The sequence below is a fragment of the Pempheris klunzingeri genome, chromosome 15 (genome assembly GCF_042242105.1).
Source record: "Pempheris klunzingeri isolate RE-2024b chromosome 15, fPemKlu1.hap1, whole genome shotgun sequence".
Taxonomy (NCBI): Eukaryota; Metazoa; Chordata; class Actinopteri; order Acropomatiformes; family Pempheridae; genus Pempheris; species Pempheris klunzingeri.
Window position 1 is genome coordinate 2,412,777 of NC_092026.1, and position 18,928 is coordinate 2,431,704.

The following is an 18,928-nucleotide window of genomic DNA, read 5'->3' on the forward strand; positions in this document are numbered from 1 at the left end:
CACCCTCATTGTTTTTCTGTATGAAGATTTATTGTAATAATTGGATTTTTCATTCTTTGTATTTCTATGTACACCCTCAGATCACATTCGGCCCTCCGGATGGTTTAAAACATCAGATGTCATGTATCTAACACCTCTCTGCCCCCCTACAGTCACAGAGTTTGAACACTCCTGTCCTGTCTTCCTCTCCAGGTGGTCTGATGAACACGTGGAAGCGGCGCTGGTGCGTTCTGAAGGACGAGACCTTCCTGTGGTTTCGGGCCAAGCAGGAGGCCCTGAAGCAGGGCTGGCTGCACAAGAAGGGAGGGGGCTCGTCCACGCTGTCCCGCCGCAACTGGAAGCGCCGCTGGTTCGTGCTGCGGCAGAGCAAGCTCATGTATTTTGAGAACGACGGCGAGGAGAAGATGAAGGGGGTGCTGGACATGCATAACGCCAAGTAAGGACCAGTCGGTCGACCTCGAAATCTTCACTGTGAAGTAATCAGTCAGGGCGGGGGCAGCGCTTCTGAAACATGAGATCTGTCATCAAGTCGCACTAGATGATGTCAAATCTTCTGATTGTGTCTTAGAAGATTCTTCTGTTAAATACAAAAAGCAAGCCGAACCCCCAAAGGGGACGAGGTGAGACGCTCGTGGAGAAACTGACCTGATTGTTTCTTTTGTGATCTGCAGAGAAATCATTGATAACACCGGAAAGGAGAATGGGATCGATATTGTGATGCCAGACAGGACCTACCATCTGATCGCAGAGTCTGCCGAGGATGCCAGGTAAGATGTGTGCGTCTGCTGAGCTCCACACACGAAACATGTGGAACCTTTTTTGTGGAGGAGTGTTGTCCAAGCTGCCTCTCAAAGCAGGAAACAGTGCAGCTTAACACTAGAGCCAAGAGGAGGGTTGAAGGACAAAACCATTCACTTACTGACAGATGCACTTTTCACACTCGTCGTTTTCCATCAGCGTTACGTTAAAATTATACTAAAAAAGCTCTGGAAGCAAACATAAATGTGCCTGAGCGACTCCATGTCTGTGTGCTGATGTCTCCACCACTGTGGCTCCTCTCTCCAGTTCTTTATATTTCTCAAACTCCTCTGATTCCTTCAGGTCTTATTATTTCCCCGTTAGGCTCAAGCCCACACTCACACACTCACAGTCTCAGTCACGGTGTAATGAGGAGGAGGTGTTGTCGCTGTGGGGTCAGTGTGCCAGTTGCCCCTGGCAACACATTGATTTCCTCTCAGAGGGACAGTCCACTTCCTCTGTATATCTGCCCTGACAGGAAGATGAACTGTGTGTGTGTGTGTGTGTGTGTGTGTGTGTGTGTGTGTGTGTGTGTGTGTGTGTGTGTGTGTGTGTGTGTGTGTGTGTGTGTGTGTGTGTGTGTGCGTGCGTGCGTGCGTGCGTGCGTGCGTGCGTGCGTGCGTCTGTGTGTGTGTGTGTGTGTGTGTGTGTGTGTGTGTGTGTGTGTGTGTGTGTGTGTGTGTGTGTGTGTGTGTGTGTGTGTGTGTGTGTTGGCAGCAGGCTTACAGTGCCAGCCTCTCTCTCAGTGTGAGCCAACATCAGCTCCATCTGTCTGAGACAGAATCAGTCTGAACACATTCTTCATTTCTGCTTCATGTGCACACACACACACACACACACACACACACACACACACACATATATATTCAGTATTAATATGAACACGTTTTTACCAACTGTGTCAAATGTTCCTCTGAACTCAAGTAATCTTTTTACATCTGGAAAAACAGAGCTAGAAAGTCTCCTTCTGATTCTTCATTTATTGTGTTTAACTGTTGAAATATTCAGCTGACTTTAAAACAAATGATTTTTGCAGAAAAATCCACGTGCAATCAAATATTTCATGTAACCCAAAGGAAAGAAAAAAACATAAAGTGACATCTCAGTCCAACAAGAAAGGCTGGACTGTCTTGATGATGCTGATGCTGATGCTGATGTTGTTGTCATGGTTACAGCCAGTGGTTCAGCGTGCTGAGTCAGGTCCACGGCTCGACAGAGCAGGAGATCAGGGAGATGCACGACGAGCAGGCCAACCCCCAGAATGCTGTGGTGAGTACTGCTGGGGAAGCAAAGCACTGTGGGAAATGGAGTTGTTTGGAGAGATGCGACACAGTATGCTGGGCTGGATGTTTTTTCTTTTTTCTGTGAAGGAAAAATACTTTTAATACATTTAATCTTCAGCTCTGCACCAAAACCTTCTTGTACGGGGCCTCAACCCCCTTAAAACATGCTCACACATACCAGTTGTTCCATTTTTCAGGCATAGCTTCCTCTTACAAAATCATGAAAATATAATGCTTCAAACATATTAGAATGCAGAACAAAATGAGGAAAATGTTAAACTATGTGTATTTTCAGATCTAACATTGTTCTGTCAACGTCATTCATCGAACAGTATTAGAAATGTTCATACAGGAGTGGGGGCATGGATAAAATCTGATACTGTAAAGCTAATTTTGTGTTGATACATACTGTGATATCATATGAATTTAATTGTAAGCTTTCATAGATAAAATAGCTGGACTGAAATGTGTGTTTTTGGTTAAGAGTCCATTGATGTGCAGTATCGAAGGAGGTGAAATAGCTCCACAGATACTGCAATTTTATTTGATCTTTTTAATAAATGTACCGGATGCATCTTGCAGCAAATCTGCATCTGTTCACTGTGTCTCTTCTTCTCTTTCCACCGACTGTGGAAAACTCACTCTGCGATCAATTAGAGCACACAGATGTATTTTGTATTCACACAACCTTTCTGTTCTCTTCAGCTGAGCTGTAGCTCTGCGTGTTGAACTGACAGGACACAGATTGTTGGAAATGCCTCTTCCTCTTGTCAGTGTTGTACCTGCTGTTATCTGTGTGTGTGAGTGAGAGAGAGATAATTGGTTTCCACGGGGCAGAGGAGGGTCAAACTCATTATCCACACCCTGAACACTGTTACTGAACGTTCCTCTCTCTCCATCTCTTCAGGGAACGTTGGATGTGGGGATGATCGATTCGGTGTGTGCGTCAGATAATCCAGAGAGGTGAGAGGCTGGTGTTTGTGCAGACCTGCACGCTTTCACACACTCTTTATTCAGGCCTGTTGACCCGTTTGCCTCAGCTGCAGGATTTCTCTACATGAAACACTTACGTAGGTGCAGGATTAATGCACTCTGGTGGTATTTTTTTTTAGCAGTTGTGTCAGGTGGTGCAGCTCATGGATGTTTTCTTGCTAGGTGAGAGAGTTCAGCTCAAAAAATAAAAGGCCTCTCTACATTTAAATGAAGCAAAATAAGGTCATTTGTAACTGAATTCCACTTTACATCTTTTTTTATTTTCAGCTCAGCCACTAGAGGGTGGTGATATTTTATACAAATACAGTCAAGCAATGGCTTTAACACAAAAAACACATCATTCATTACTTATTTATGTGTCTTACTTCATTTTGTGTTCGTGTTCAGGTCATCTGCTTTGATCGCTAAGTCAACTAGGTGACAGTTAGAGTTTGACATTGAGATAGAGTTTGATCCTTTCTTATTATCATTATGACCATTAACTGCATCTCTGAACACAGACCAAACTCCTTCGTCATGATCACGGCGAACCGCGTGCTGCACTGCAACGCCGACACGCCCGAGGAGATGCACCACTGGATCACCCTGCTGCAGCGCTCTAAAGGAGACACCCGCGTCGACGGGCAGGAGTTCATCATCCGAGGTGACGGCACAGTCGCTTAATGTCTTTTTGAGGGTGACTCCAAGGCTGGAGTCTATCCCAGAATGCATTTAGGCAGAACAATACATCAGAGAACAGCAGAGCAACAACACACACAGACATGAAGAATGTTAGAGGAACATCTGTGAGTTTGCCGTAGAGGCCGGTGACTGTTTTAAATTTAAAAACAGCAGAAAAAGTAGAAAAATCATTGCTGACATGGTTACACAAGTTTATAGGTTAAATAACTAATGTATTAATCCTCAAATACAGGATGAGAGTTGATCAGTTTATTGAAAAGTGCATCAATGTGTTAGAATAATAAAACCAAAAGTTCTGGTTTGCAGTTGCAACCGAGGAAATATACAAATAATTTTATGTGATTTGCAGGTTTCAGCACAATAAGCTTTGATTACAAAACACAGGCAGCAGCAAAGACATGAATTTGTAAAAATGGAAAGTGACAAGATTCTAGCAGCACAAATATCTGATTCTTTTATATCCACTAGGCTGGTTGCACAAAGAGATGAAGAACAGCACCAAAGCCTCACTGAAGCTGAAGAAGCGCTGGTTCCTGCTTACCCATAATTCCCTGGACTACTATAAGAGCTCAGAGCGTAACGCCCTGAAGCTGGGAACGCTGGTGCTCAACAGCCTCTGCTCAGTGGTTCAGCCGGACGAAAAGATCTTCAAAGAGACCGGTAAGAAAAGGAAATATCATGGACTTGTATTCGCCCTCAAGTCCTTTCCTTTACCACATCGTTTAAGATGACTCGTCTCCTTTGGCTCTCCTCCGTGTCCTCCTCCTGACAGGTTACTGGAACGTGATCGTGTACGGCCGTAAACACTCGTACCGTCTCTACTGTAAGCTGCTGAACGAGGCAACGCGCTGGGCCAACTCCATCCAGAACGTCATCGACACCAAGGCTCCCATCGACACGCCGACGCAGCAGCTCATCCAGGACATCAAGGTAGGAAACAAAAAAACCCACCAGAAGCTAAAAGGATCATTCAGTCAGATTCTGTGTCATTCAAAATAGTTTTACTTTACAATTAACATGAAATCACTACTGAATATATTTTTATTTTTAAAAAAAACCATCACCAGTTTTCACCACATGAATTATTAGATCAAATATTTGACAAAAGCTTTTAAAGATTTATCCAGCACAGTACAGACTCTTGTCTACTGGAGTGCAAACACAAATAAACAAGATACAGCCCCACTCATGGACGTGTTTACACTGAGGACAGTGGTTACATGCAAACATCGAAGACAATAAAACGAGTGAAGATTCAGGTTTCACTGACTCGCTTGAAGTCTTGAATTACTACAGTGACAGATACACCTGCTACGCTCCACATAGAGTCAGACTGAACTGATCCAGCCCCTTTGCTCTCTGCAGGAGAACTGTCTGAACTCAGAGGTGGTGGAGCAGATCTACAAGAGGAACCCCATCCTTCGCTACAGCCACCACCCGCTGCACTCACCGCTGCTGCCACTGCCCTACGGAGACATCCACCTCAGCGGTGAGTCACACAGAAGAACAGTGAGGCATTTAGAAGGAGGGACTGTCATCGAGTAAGACTGAAATACCAGCAAATATAAACCCAAAGCTGCCTGGAAATCATTATGGTCATCAGTGCCTGCAATAAGACTTTAGATACGTCTAGACTGCTTCTTTTCTGCTTTTGAATCTAGACACTACAGCCACATAACTGTAATGCATTTATTGGCTGTTTCTAACAGGATTTGGTTGAATATAAAGCCAAAATGCCAGAAGAGTCTGTAATAAGTGTTGTGACAAATAACTGGAGGATGTAAAGGAACCACAGTGGATAGTAACATTATCAATTACATTTTAAAAGACAGAAAAGATGGATTTCTTTAAATGTAATGTTGATATTAATGCAGAATTTACAAATGAGTGGTTAAATCGACACATTTTTAAAGGGAGTTTGGTGACAGTCCCTGAAGTGAACCCACAAGGATGAAGCTTCAGGCCAGAAATAACCAAAGTGGGGATCAATTTATTAGCCATTTCGCTACAGGATGAGCCACAAACACGGTTAATGACCAACAGAGTGATGCACTAAGAGCTACAGTACAAAAAAACACATGAGTCACCTCACTAATCTCTTCCCTCCACCCCGCTCAGCTCCGAGAAACAGAAGCTACACCACTCTGCAAGAAGAAGCTCTCAAAGTGTTCAGCTCCCTGCAGCACCTGGAGGGCGTGGCCGACCCGGTGCCCATCATCCAGGGCATCCTGCAGACCGGCCAGGAGCTCAAACCGCTGCGGGACGAGCTCTTCTGCCAGCTGATCAAGCAGACGACACGGCCGCCGCAGCCTGGCAGCCCCGGAAACCTCTGCAGCTGGAAGATCCTGGCCAGCATGTCCTGCACCTTCATCCCAACCAGGAGCGTCCTCAGATACCTCAAGTTCCACCTGAAGAGGTATCTGCATGTCCACAGACCCAGAATATATTTCTGGGGGATGTTTGCTTGATGAGTTAATCCACAGATTTATTGTTTCTCTTAACGTGAGCGTAACCTGAATCCCTCCGCAGGACTCGAGAGCTCTTCCCCGGCTCGGAGATGGATCGCTACGCCGCCTTCGCCCTCGATTCTCTGAGGAAGACTCGATCCAGGGAGAACGTCCCGTCGCAGGAGGAGATCCGCGCTATCGTGGCCCGGCAGGAGATGAGCACCACCGTTCACTGCCACGGAGGAGGATCATGCAAGATCACCATCAACTCACACACCACAGCCGGAGAGGTGGGTGACAGCAGGGGCTGCTGGGACACTTTACAGCTTGTGCAGTAGTAGTGCTGAAGGAGACTGTATGAAGAACAAGTAACAAAAACATTAAGTACAGGCACATCTGAGAGGTTTGCATCAAATCAAGTCATTTTCACAGACAGAACCTGCATCACTTTGTATGTGTCTGGAGTTTATTGCAGGTCATCTAATGGTTTCCTAAAATGGACTGTAGCCTTGAAGGATTTCCATCAGGATAATGTTTAGTAACCAGTTTCTTCTTTCATTCCACCCATTGCTGCAGTGGGTTAAAACTTTTTTTTAAAAGATTTTCATTGACCTGAATATTAAAAACTAGACAATAAATACATGACCAGCTGTAATCCCCATTTAAAGATAGAGGGTTATACATTTAGGAAGAAAACAATGATTTTGTGCAAATGTGCTGAGATTTTAGCAAAAGTGTCATCGCCTCTTGTTTGTATCTTATTCTGTGTGTGTGTGTGTGTGTGTGTGTGTGTGTGTGTGTGTGTCAGGTGGTGGAGAAGCTGATCCGCGGCCTGGCCATGGAGGACAGCAGGAACATGTTTGCTCTGTTTGAACACAACGACACCACTGAGAAAGCCATCGAGAGCCGCATGGTGGTGGCCGACGTGCTCGCCAAGTTTGAGAAGTAAGCGTCACGTGTGCGTTCGTCAGGTTCTGTGTGCGAAGCAGACAGACGTTTTCGTTCTCTGGTCTTAATTAACTCACTCTCCGGTCTTCAGGCTTTCAGCGAGCCCGGACGAACACAACACCGGCTGGAAGTTTTATTTCAAGCTCTACTGCTTCTTGGACACAGACAATGTTCCCAAAGACAGCGTGGAGTTCGCCTTCATGTTTGAACAGGTGAGACAGAATTTAAACCATCCAATCATTCTTCTGCTGTGCAGAGACAGCAGATACTTTACCTGCAGTCCACATTACATAGGGTTTCAGTGAACGATTATTCACTTTCATATCATAATTTTCGTATGTGGTGTCTAAAATATCAGAAAATACTGACAATCTGCCAAACTTCCTCTAGTGTGAGCAAACATCTTCAAATTCCCTTTTTTCTGACCAGGAGGCCAAAAGATATTTAGTTTACATACATAACTTGCATATTTATCTAAAGAGCTGCAGTCTGTAGACTTAAATAACTTTATAGATTAACAAAATCCTATTTTGATATAGTTTTTTCATAGTTTGTCTCACATTTCATCAGTGGTAAATGTGTTACCCTTAAACCAGTTAGTTTCTTTACTTAACCAAATCTTCAGTTTGTATTGAGCAGGGCTGGGTATTCACATGAAATGGATCCATACTGTTGAATATTTCAAGCACCAAAACCTGCTGTCTGGTCAGATTTATAATGATTTTAACTTCTTAAATCTGGGATTTCTTGATTTAGATCCCAGTGTGGCTGTTTTTAGAGTGTGTTTGTTCAGCTAAAGTTCTGGTAGAACAGCATCCAATGCAACAATGATGCATTTCAGCTTATTTTGATAATATTGAAAATATTTTTATATTACTCAAAAGAAGGCGTTGGTATGTTGGTAGTTGACCTAAAGTTTCTAAAGAAATGTTTCCTCTTTGTCTAAAATGTCTGTGTATAATCAATCAGGTGACTCGGAGTTGTTTACCTCGTGTATTGTAGTTTAAAAATGAAAAAACTATTTACTCACAGAGGCAGTTGTTCTTGAAGCCGTCTTTATGTTGTCTTCTGTCGTGTCTGCTGTCTACAGGCCCATGAAGCCGTCATTCGTGGTCAGTATCCGGCCCCTGAGGAGACTCTTCAGTTCCTGGCTGCCCTGAGACTTCAGTACCTCCTGAGTGATCACAGCTCCCAGACAAACATCCCTGAAATGTCCCAGGTGTTCCCCATGGCGCGATTGCGGGCCCGGGTGCAGAATTCAGCGAAGACGTTCGCTCCGGGCACCGGCTCGGTGGCTGACCGCTCGGGGACGTCAGAGAGGAAACGCTCGAGCTTCCTGGAGGGAACGCTGAGGAGGAGCTTCAGGAGCGGCTCACTGAGTCGGCAGAAGATGGAGGAGGAGAACAGCCTGGAGGCGTGGATGAGAGAGGAGGCGGCGGCAGTGAGAACCAGCGTGATGGACAAGTGGAAGAAACTGCAAGGCATGAACCAGGAACAGGCCATGGTCAAATACATGGCTCTGGCGAAGGAGTGGCAGGGATACGGATCCACGCTGTTCAACGTAGAGGTGAGGATGTGACAGAAATTTTTTTTTTTTTTTTTTAATTCGTCAGTCTGCTTCTTTGTTGAATCCCCTTGAAATTTGCTGTTTTATTACATTTATAAAACAGCTTTCTAATTATTTCCTGATTTCTCAATATCTCAAAGCCATTTTTTCATGATTACAGAACTAATCTATTAGTCTACAACTTGTTATTGCAGTGTTTTCTGTCTAGCTGTTGTGGGATTTTAACAGATGTGATCATAATGGTCTCTATTAATGAGCCACAGTAACTATAAAGTATTATCTTATACAAGTGTAATAGTATTATATAACTACTGTAGTAAAGCTAATATACAGTATAGTATAGTTAATTACTATATAAATGTAAATACATTGATTCCAGCTGATTTGATGATTTTAGACATTTTTGTATGGCTTTGAGAAGTTTAGCTTATTTTGTTGAATGTAAGTATGTTTGAGAAATAGTCTCAAAATATTTCACACACACTAAGTCTAGTAATGAGAAAAGTAATTTCTTCAGTAGCTACAAATCTAATTTTTTACTATATTATAATATCAACAAGTCATCGTAGTCTTTCAGTTATTTCAGGATTACAAACATGTAGGAAATAGTTCCTAGCATGTCCTTCCAGACACATGACAGACAACCTTTTCTTTCGGACAGTCGTCACCAGTAGTCCCGTCAACCCTCAGAGCTCTCATACCTGTTTCTGCCTGTTATTTAGAGTCAGGATGAAGCGTTCCCCTCCGAGCTGTGGTTGGGCGTCAGCCGGGAGGCCATTTCTGTGTACAAGCGAGGAGAGCCGTGGCCTCTGGAGGTTTTCCCGTACGAGCAGATTCTCTCCTTCGGAGCTCCGCAGCCCAACTCCTACAAGATCGCCGTGGAGGGCCGAGAGCTGGTCTTCGAAACGCAAATGGTTCGTACAACACGAGAAAATGTTGGTTTCTTGATGTTGAAATAAATGATGTGAATTTTTGACGGATGGTAGGTAATATAAATTTTAAAGTTAGCCAATGACTCATATTCACATGTCAAAGCTTAAACCTACAGAAAAGCACTGGAATGAAGTACTTTTGGCATGAAATTAGTCATAAATGATGGTGTGACTAAACACTGAATCCCCACACATCTAGAAAAGGTTGCAGATGATCAAATGAAGCACTAACCTTTAATCTTGAAACATCACAAACACTCCTCTTCCTCTTCCTCTTGCTCTCCTCTGCAGGTGATGGACATCGCCAAGCTGATGAAGGCTTACATCAGCATGATCGTCAAGAAGCGCTACAGCAACTGTCAGTCCGTCAGCAGCCACGGCAGCCAGTGTAGCGCCTGGTGAACTCCGCCCTTTAACCTTTGACTTTATGGCAACTTGCCGGAGTGCCGCAGGGGGTTGAGCGCGGCCGCCGCTGGCCGCGCATGGACGCCCGTCCTCGGCACTCTGGAGAGAGCAGCTCGTGTCGGACTGACTCTGAATGCTGGAGACGAACCACAATGCTCTTAATGTTAACTAGCTCACATTCTTTTTTTTTAACTGGTTTCATTTCAAAACATTAAACATCCACACCTGATAGATCAGAACTAAAAACAAGTTTCAAGCTGGAAGCATCAGCTGTTTTTGGGTGAAACGTTAGCGAATCGACAAGGATTTTGAATGATGACCGCTAAACCCCCAGATAGTGCTCTAGAAAGCCAACAGGAAATGGACCAAACTGTGTTAAACTTTAAAAAGAAAGTTCAAAATATGGTTGCCTTTGTTGCCAGGTATGTTTTGGAAGGAAGAGGAAGTGATCGATGGCAGCACAGACCAACAAGCCTTCAACAGGGAGCTGCACACATTTTTAAAAGTATGGGAATCAACAGCAGTGATTAACCCCAAACTTTCAAAGTGGTATCGCCCACTTCTCGTTTGCATCAAGTCCTGTTGGAAGCCACTCTGTAACTGAGAGTATGAACAGTTTAAAGTGGGTCTCAGTTCAGTGCATGATGCTCATAATCAGTCATCAGAAGAGTGCAGACAAGTCAACACGCTGAGCTTAAGTTGCAGAAATGTGAATCAAATCTCTTTGGTCTTTCTTTCTTTCTCCTTTTTGTGTAGCGCCAATTCACAACAGCGTTATCTCAAGACTCTTTCCATAAAGAGCAGGTCTAGACCAAACTTTTAAATTAAGAATCCCCACATGAGCAGCATCAGATATTATAATAGGCAGCAGTGGCAGGAAGAACTCCCCTTTAACAGGAAGAAACCTCGAACACAACCAGGATCAGAGGAGGCCGTCTTTCTGTCGGAGGAGGGGTGGGGTTGCCACTTTTTCCACAACTCTCTCCAACAAACAAGCCACTTGAGTCTTGTAACTTCACACTGACACATACTGGGCTCCTAAAACAGCCCAAAATAAAAACATGCAACAAATTCTAAATTTTACAGACCAAAGAAAATCAGCTGACGGTTGAACACAACCCTGTTTTCTCGTGATTTAACTCTTAACAGTGTGGATGAGTCTTGTTTTGGAATGAAACAGTTAGACATTTCTTCCTGATGCTAACGTGCTCTGGCACTACAAGGACTGTTGCAGGTTGGGGCTATTTGTTGCTGAGGTTTTTGTTGTTCGTGTGTGTGTTTGTGTTTGTGTGTGTGTGTGTGTGTGTGTGTGTGGATGTTGAGTTTTAAAAGAGGCGTGTCTACATGTCCGAATGTAAAGTAAAAAAAAAAAAAAAAAAGCAGAAGATGGAGAAAAGAAAATAGTTAAAGCCTACAAGCCTTTTCTTCTGCTTTGAAAAACTCTGGGACTCGACCTTCTAAAGACACTTTCTCCAGGATGATCTGCTCACTGTAAATAATATGCAACTATACGCGTCTCAAGCATTTCAAGTTTGTGATCGGTTGTTTCGGATGATAAGAAGGTCTCACAAGTGCCTGTTCACACTAAAGCAGGACAAACTCATGTCAGACTTTGTCCCTAGCGAAGCCACTCTTGTTCCTGTGTTTCCAGAAGGTGCTCCTGTGTTCCCTTTAACTACCAATGTACTTTTACACTGCAGAGTCTGTCCAGCTACGCAAGTCATTCAGGCCAAACTCGAGTAAATCTGTTATTTTCTTCATAAAAGCAGCATGATCTGTAAGGCTACAGCATGTTTAATGCAGCCATATTTAATGTCAGGCTGATATGTGGTTGTAGGAATAAGACCAGAGTCATTACTCATCAGAGAACCTGGATCCCTGTAAGATAAGATATTCCTTTATTAGCCCCACGGCGGGGAAATGTACTGTGTGGATGGTATTAATCTGAGATGTAAACAGGGAGGGGTTTTATATTATTAAACTAATTTTGGATCCATATGGTATTAATCTGAGATGTCAAGATTGTTTAAAGGATTTTTCTGTTCCGTTTATACCGAGGCATCCATCTATATCTCTGCTTTTATTAGACTACTGGTCGCAATCCTGTATTAATGTGATGTTGTGAGTACAACGTTTTCTCATGTAATTTGCTGGATTACCCAAAATCTAACATTCCTGTCAGGTTATTTAGCTTAAAGGCAGTTTGTCCGCTGATTCTTCAGAAAATGTTCTAAATCACAATATAAAATTGCATTAATTAATTACAGCATTTAGTTCAAATTCCCATAATAAGAAGCAGGAACTTGTTAAAAACCTGACCTGCAGTCACCTACTGGGATGGAAACTGGCTTTTTTTTTTTTAATGTGTGAAGAGTTTGGGGGTTTTTTTTTTCATCACAAAGAGATAAATCATTCTTTTGTTTTGAGTACATGTTAACCACAGAGGATCCTCTTTATGTAACTGCTTCCCCTCACCTAAGCAGCACTTACAAAAGCCACTAAATATGACTGAAAGCCAGAAATTGCTAAATGTCAAGGGTTCAATGAAAATACCAGTCATTGGGTGCTATATAAGACTTTGAATCGTTGCATGTTGCCCCTCCAGGTAACTCAGACCGCAGTCATGAAAACATGATGAGCTAGTGGGGGATTTCAGTTTGAATGACTTGCTCAGCTGGACGGTTCTCAGTGTAACATTCCTACAACATTTCGCTGGAGCTCCGCAGGCGGCAGATCCATCCAAAGACGCGTGTGCAGGTTTTTTTTCCACAGTGCCTTGTTGTATATTGTGTACACTTATTGTTTTCCATGTGTGGTTCCTTTTTTTGTTATAATGTGCAATGTTATATATATTATATAATCATGTGGCTGTACATTTTATACTGTAAGTCTTCGCCTTCTGTATTTTCTCCTGAATGATGACCACATGGCAGTTTTCTCAAGACAAAACCCTTGCTGTATTTTTCTCTACGCAGCCATCCTGACAGTGGATCTTCCACACAATACTGGTATCTTGTTTGTTTTTTTAGCGGTGTTCACTGTGTTATGTACTGAAAGGATGATTCTAACAATAAATGGTTACATATTTGGTCTGAATGTTCATTCACTGAGGGTTTTTTCTTTCCATCACTAGTTAAACAGACTGAATCAACAGGCGTGGTTTTAGGATTTCAGTTTGAGACTGCTTCAATCACTAACATGACATTTTAGGTTTCTCTGATGCTGCACAAGTGTCAGGGTGGTTTACATGTGTAACCAATCAGCTTCACTCCTCGTCACAATATCCAGTCGAAAAGAAGGAAGAGCGGGATGCACCCAGACATGGCAGCTTTTAGTTCCACAGACAAATGAAGCAGTACAGCTTGAAATCCATTTACCTTTTTGTTGTGGCTCAGTAACGGGACGGTCGCTGTCAGGCTGTATCATCTTCCCGAGTTCAGTGCAGTGTTTCGTATGCGGTGCCGTTCGTATGTCAGTCAGACAGACCTCCTGCTTCTGCAGGCAGTAAAGGACGTGCGACTAAACATCCAAATGATGCCTAAACATTCATGACAGCATTTTGTCTTTGACAAAATCAAAACAAAACAAAACTCAGTGTCTGTCACAGGCCTGTCATAAGTCCATCACATCATTTGACTTGGTCCAAATGAAATGAGTGGACGGCCGACCTGCCTGTCAGTGGTGCTGTACCTGCCTGTTACAGGTCTGTAATATTACAGGCCTGTAATATAACTGCTAACAGGCAGCTACAACAGGTAGGCAGAGACAACATGGGGCGATGACCCACTGAGCCGAAGGAGCCAGAGAGCGCCACAGTTCTCAGATCTGTGTATGGTGACAGACTGTCTAGCACGGCCTCTGAGAGCGGTGGCGCTCGCTGCCCACATTTGTTATGGCTATTTAGCCTTTTTGCATTTTTACCTGTGGAGACAAAGCAGAAGTGATTAGTAACATAGATTTACAAACAGGTCCTATTTACAACCTTCAGACAACATTCTGTGATGTCATTTATGATGTCACAAGTGACATCATCAGTGACATCAGAGCGTTGCCATGGTGAGTTTGTAAATAGAACCCAACGCTCCCATCAGGTTATTGTCTCTGACAACAATGCCTCGCAGACGCAGACAGGCTTCTCGCCCCGTTCGCAGACGCAGGAGACCTCGCAGGTCCTCTGCTGTCCGCAGACGCAGGAGGGTTGTCCGACGCAGACGCTAGGCGACAATGAACATGTAGCACAGGCATCTCTGTGCTACATGTTCATTCCTCTACTGCATTCTCTCCTTTCCTCTCCTCAAGCTCATCACCTTCTACAGCATTTTTTGCACAAAATACTGTCAAACCGTCCGTTTATGGCACTGATGTGACATCAGTGTTCATGTCATGTTGTTTATTCATTCAGTACGTGTAGGCATCACATGATGTCTGTGCTGAATGTAGTGTGGACATCATGTGATGCCTACATGTGCTGAATGAACATGACATGAACACTGATGGCACAGTATGGGCATCTGAATGATGCACGTACTGCACGTTCTACTACTGCAGGTGATGTGTATGCTCAGTGTTTTTAAACCTGTGTCAGACAGACCTCCTGCTTCTGCAGGCAGTAGAATAGAATAGAGTAGAATAGAATAGAATAGCCTTAATTGTCATTGCCGTACAATGAAATTAGGAGTAATGGACGTGCAAGATCTCCTGCATCTGTGAACGAAAAGAGAAGTCTGCAGTAGAGCTTGATTAACCACACCTGCTCTCAGGAACAGGTGACCCTGTATGACACGGACAGCATGACATGAACACTGATGAACATGTAGCTCAGAGATGCCTGTGCTACATGTTCATTGTCGCCTAGCGTCTGCGTCGGACAACCCTCCTGCGTCTGCGGACAGCAGAGGACCTGCGAGGTCTCCTGCGTCTGCGAACGGGGCGAGAAGCCTGTCTGCGTCTGCGAGGCATTGTTGTCAGTGACAATAACCTGATGGGAGCGTTGGGTTCTATTTACAAACTCACCATGGCAACGCTCTGATGTCACTGATGATGTCACTTGTGACATCATCAGTGACATCACAGAATGTTGTCTGAAGGTTGTAAATAGGACCTGTTTGCAAATCTATGTTACTAATCACTTCTGCTTTGTCTCCACAGGTAAAAATGCAAAAAGGCTAAATAGCCATAACAAATGTGGGCAGCGAGCGCCACCGCTCTCAGAGGCCGTGCTAGACAGTCTGTCACCATACACAGATCTGAGAACTGTGGCGCTCTCTGGCTCCTTCGGCTCAGTGGGTCATCGCCCCATGTTGTCTCTGCCTACCTGCTGTAGCTGCCTGTTAGCAGTTATATTACAGGCCTGTAATATTACAGACCTGTAACAGGCAGGTACAGCACCACTGACAGGCAGGTCGGCCGTCCACTCATTTCATTTGGACCAAGTCAAATGATGTGATGGACTTATGACAGGCCTGTGACAGACACTGAGTTTTGTTTTGTTTTGATTTTGTCAAAGACAAAATGCTGTCATGAATGTTTAGGCATCATTTGGATGTTTAGTCGCACGTCCTTTACTGCCTGCAGAAGCAGGAGGTCTGTCTGACTGACATACTTTTGTCTGTCTGCTTGTGTATGACATGAACGCTGATGTCACATCAGTGCCATAAATGGACGGTTTGACAGTATTTTGTGCAAAAACTGCTGTAGAAGGTGATGAGCTTGAGGAGAGGAAAGGAGAGAATGCAGTAGAGGAATGAACATGTAGCACAGAGATGCCTGTGCTACATGTTCATTGTCGCCTAGCGTCTGCGTCGGACAACCCTCCTGCGTCTGCGGACAGCAGAGGACCTGCTTGGTTTTCTGCGTCTGCGAACGGGGCGAGAAGCCTGTCTGCGTCTGCGAGGCATCATCAACGAAATACTGTTTTGATGTAACGGGTCCTATTTACAAACTTCGGGGCGAGGCTCCGATGTCATCGATGATGTCACTAGATGGCCGAGGACAATCTGCTCCCGCTCTTTAGCACATGAGGGCGCACTGCCCACTTAACATTACTGCTCGCAGTGCGAGGCCTCATTCATTCTGTCCACAACCTCTGACTGACGGCCTCTCAGCTTCTCACTCTAAATAGACGATTGCTGCTCACTCATGCTGTGGTTTGTGCTAACAGGTTTGTGCTAACAGGTTAGTCACTAAACAGCCTGTCACGATACACAGATCTGAGAACTGTGGCGCTCTTCGGCTCTGTGGGTCATTGCCTCATGTTGGGTAACTCACTGCAGTGTGTCACTGAGCCGGGAGTCAAATTGTGGCTGCACTGTCTCTGCCTAGACTAGCTCAGTAACTCTGGCCTTGAGACAAAGCCTCGCAGACGCAGACGGGCTTCTTGCCCCGTTCGCAGACGCAGAAAACCAAGCATAGACCTGATCTCATCATTTGACTTGGTCCAAATGAAACTAGAGAATGCAATTTCTGAAGAAATTGCGGTGTGAATGCTTCCTGCTGAATGGCTTACGCCACACTGAATAGCTTCCTGTTGAATTGAAAAAGCATTGAATACCTGAATGAATGAATAAGGTCACAAATCAGCTGATTTCCTCTAAACTGCACCAATTTACCATCTGAGGCATTTTATTTTGAAAATCTGGCTGGCTGTCGTGTGTGTGTGTGTGTGTGTGTGTGTGTGTGTGTGTGTGTGTGTGTGTGTGTGTGTGTGTGTGTGTGTGTGTTTCTCTGTGGGTCAAACGTCACAAATCAGCTGATTTCCTCCAATTGAGCATCTTGCTGTGAGTCAACACGTGTAGTTGTTTGTTTGTCTGTATGCATATCTGTGAGTGAGTGAGTGACAGTTGACTGATCAGCTGATTTCTGTCTGTCTCTCTTTGTGTGTGTGTGTGTGAGTGAGTGACAGTTCACTGATCAGCTGATTTCCTCCAGCTGTCCGGTTGCCGTGGTGACGTGCCAGCTGGTCCACACACAGCTGTTTTCATTGAGATTTCAGCTGTGACAGGCCTCTGAAAGTGCCGGTTTTACTTGGGCACCGTTAGTGTCAGAGCTTTGGCGTGTGGACCAGTGGACAGAGGAGGGTCTGCTGAACACGTACGTGTAGTTTGAGGTCTCTAACTTGTGAGATGAGAGCTCTGGAGCAGGTTACAAAAGTGGTTGCGTCTGCCTCCCTCCTCAGCTTTGTGCAGCCAGTTAACATGGCAGTTGATGCGGCAGTTGGTCGGCACTCCCGTCGCTTGGAGGCTCGTAGCGGGAGCTGCGTGCGTTTCTGTGTGTCCGTAGTCACATCGCTGCGACCGCCACGATTTTTCCCTCCGTTTTGATGTATGAATGGTGAGTGTGAGTGACACCCTGTGGGCGTGAGAGCGAACTAAACACAACGTTTTCAGACGATTCTTCTGCTCCTCTCCACTCTAGGCCTGAACATTCCACCACACACACACTAATGTTAAATCTGAAAAAGGAGTGAAAAATTGTTTTGTTTTTTTTTAAAGGCCACCGTGGTGAAAGGGTGAATGGGATGAAGGGGGTTGAATGATGTCCTGAATGAGGAGAAGATGTTGAACGTTTTAAAGTTTGAATGGAGTTTGTGGCTGAATGTATGAAGAAGCTGTGAAGGCTTGAAGTGGGTTGAAGAAATGGGAATTTTGGAAATTTTTCCATTCATTCTTATGGGGAAAATGTTGAATATGCTTTCAGCATTCACACCAATGAGTGGACGGCCGACCTGCCTGTCAGTGGTGCTGTACCTGCCTGTTACAGGTCTGTAATATTACAGGCCTGTAATATAACTGCTAACAGGCAGCTACAGCAGGTAGGCAGAGACAACATGGGGCGATGACCCACTGAGCCGAAGGAGCCAGAGAGCGCCACAGTTCTCAGATCTGTGTATGGTGACAGACTGTCTAGCACGGCCTCTGAGAGCGGTGGCGCTCGCTGCCCACATTTGTTATGGCTATTTAGCCTTTTTGCATTTTTACCTGTGGAGACAAAGCAGAAGTGATTAGTAACATAGATTTACAAACAGGTCCTATTTACAACCTTCAGACAACATTCTGTGATGTCACTGATGATGTCACAAGTGACATCATCAGTGACATCAGAGCGTTGCCATGGTGAGTTTGTAAATAGAACCCAACGCTCCCATCAGGTTATTGTCTCTGACAACAATGCCTCGCAGACGCAGACAGGCTTCTCGCCCCGTTCGCAGACGCAGGAGACCTCGCAGGTCCTCTGCTGTCCGCAGACGCAGGAGGGTTGTCCGACGCAGACGCTAGGCAACAATGAACATGTAGCACAGGCATCTCTGTGCTACATGTTCATTCCTCTACTGCATTCTCTCCTTTCCTCTCCTCAAGCTCATCACCTTCTACAGCAGTTTTTGCACAAAATGCTGTCAAACCGTCCGTTTATGGCACTGATGTGACATCAGTGTTCATGTCATGTTGTTTATTCATTCAGCACATGTAGGCATCACATGATGTCTGTGCTGAATGTAGTGTGGACATCATGTGATGCCTACATGTGCTGAATGAACATGACATGAACACTGATGGCACAGTATGGGCATCTGAATGATGCACGTACTGCACGTTCTACTACTGCAGGTGATGTGTATGCTCAGTGTTTTTAAACCTGTGTCAGACAGACCTCCTGCTTCTGCAGGCAGTAGAATAGAATAGAATAGAATAGAATAGAATAGCCTTAATTGTCATTGCCGTACAATGAAATTAGGAGTAACGGACGTGCAAGATCTCCTGCATCTGTGAACGAAGAGAGAAGTCTGCAGTAGAGCTTGATTAACCACACCTGCTCTCAGGAACAGGTGACCCTGTATGACACGGACAGCATGACATGAACACTGATGAACATGTAGCA

General features: G+C 44.5%; 1 protein-coding gene across 1 annotated transcript in view; it reads left to right on the forward strand.

The window, feature by feature from the left end:
- myo10 (myosin X) overlaps positions 1-10,453 on the forward strand; it is a 108,896-nt gene extending 98,443 nt beyond the window's left edge. Inside the window, exons 27-41 of the mRNA XM_070844618.1 lie at positions 193-436; positions 672-767; positions 1,974-2,067; positions 2,989-3,044; positions 3,575-3,717; positions 4,224-4,415; positions 4,528-4,685; positions 5,121-5,244; positions 5,874-6,171; positions 6,285-6,492; positions 7,011-7,147; positions 7,242-7,362; positions 8,241-8,717; positions 9,440-9,631; positions 9,941-10,453. Coding sequence (XP_070700719.1) covers positions 193-436; positions 672-767; positions 1,974-2,067; positions 2,989-3,044; positions 3,575-3,717; positions 4,224-4,415; positions 4,528-4,685; positions 5,121-5,244; positions 5,874-6,171; positions 6,285-6,492; positions 7,011-7,147; positions 7,242-7,362; positions 8,241-8,717; positions 9,440-9,631; positions 9,941-10,051 — 2,651 coding nt within the window. The 3' untranslated portion in view covers positions 10,052-10,453. The remainder of the gene's footprint in view (positions 1-192; positions 437-671; positions 768-1,973; positions 2,068-2,988; positions 3,045-3,574; positions 3,718-4,223; positions 4,416-4,527; positions 4,686-5,120; positions 5,245-5,873; positions 6,172-6,284; positions 6,493-7,010; positions 7,148-7,241; positions 7,363-8,240; positions 8,718-9,439; positions 9,632-9,940) is intronic.
- The last annotated feature ends 8,475 nt before the right edge of the window (positions 10,454-18,928 follow it).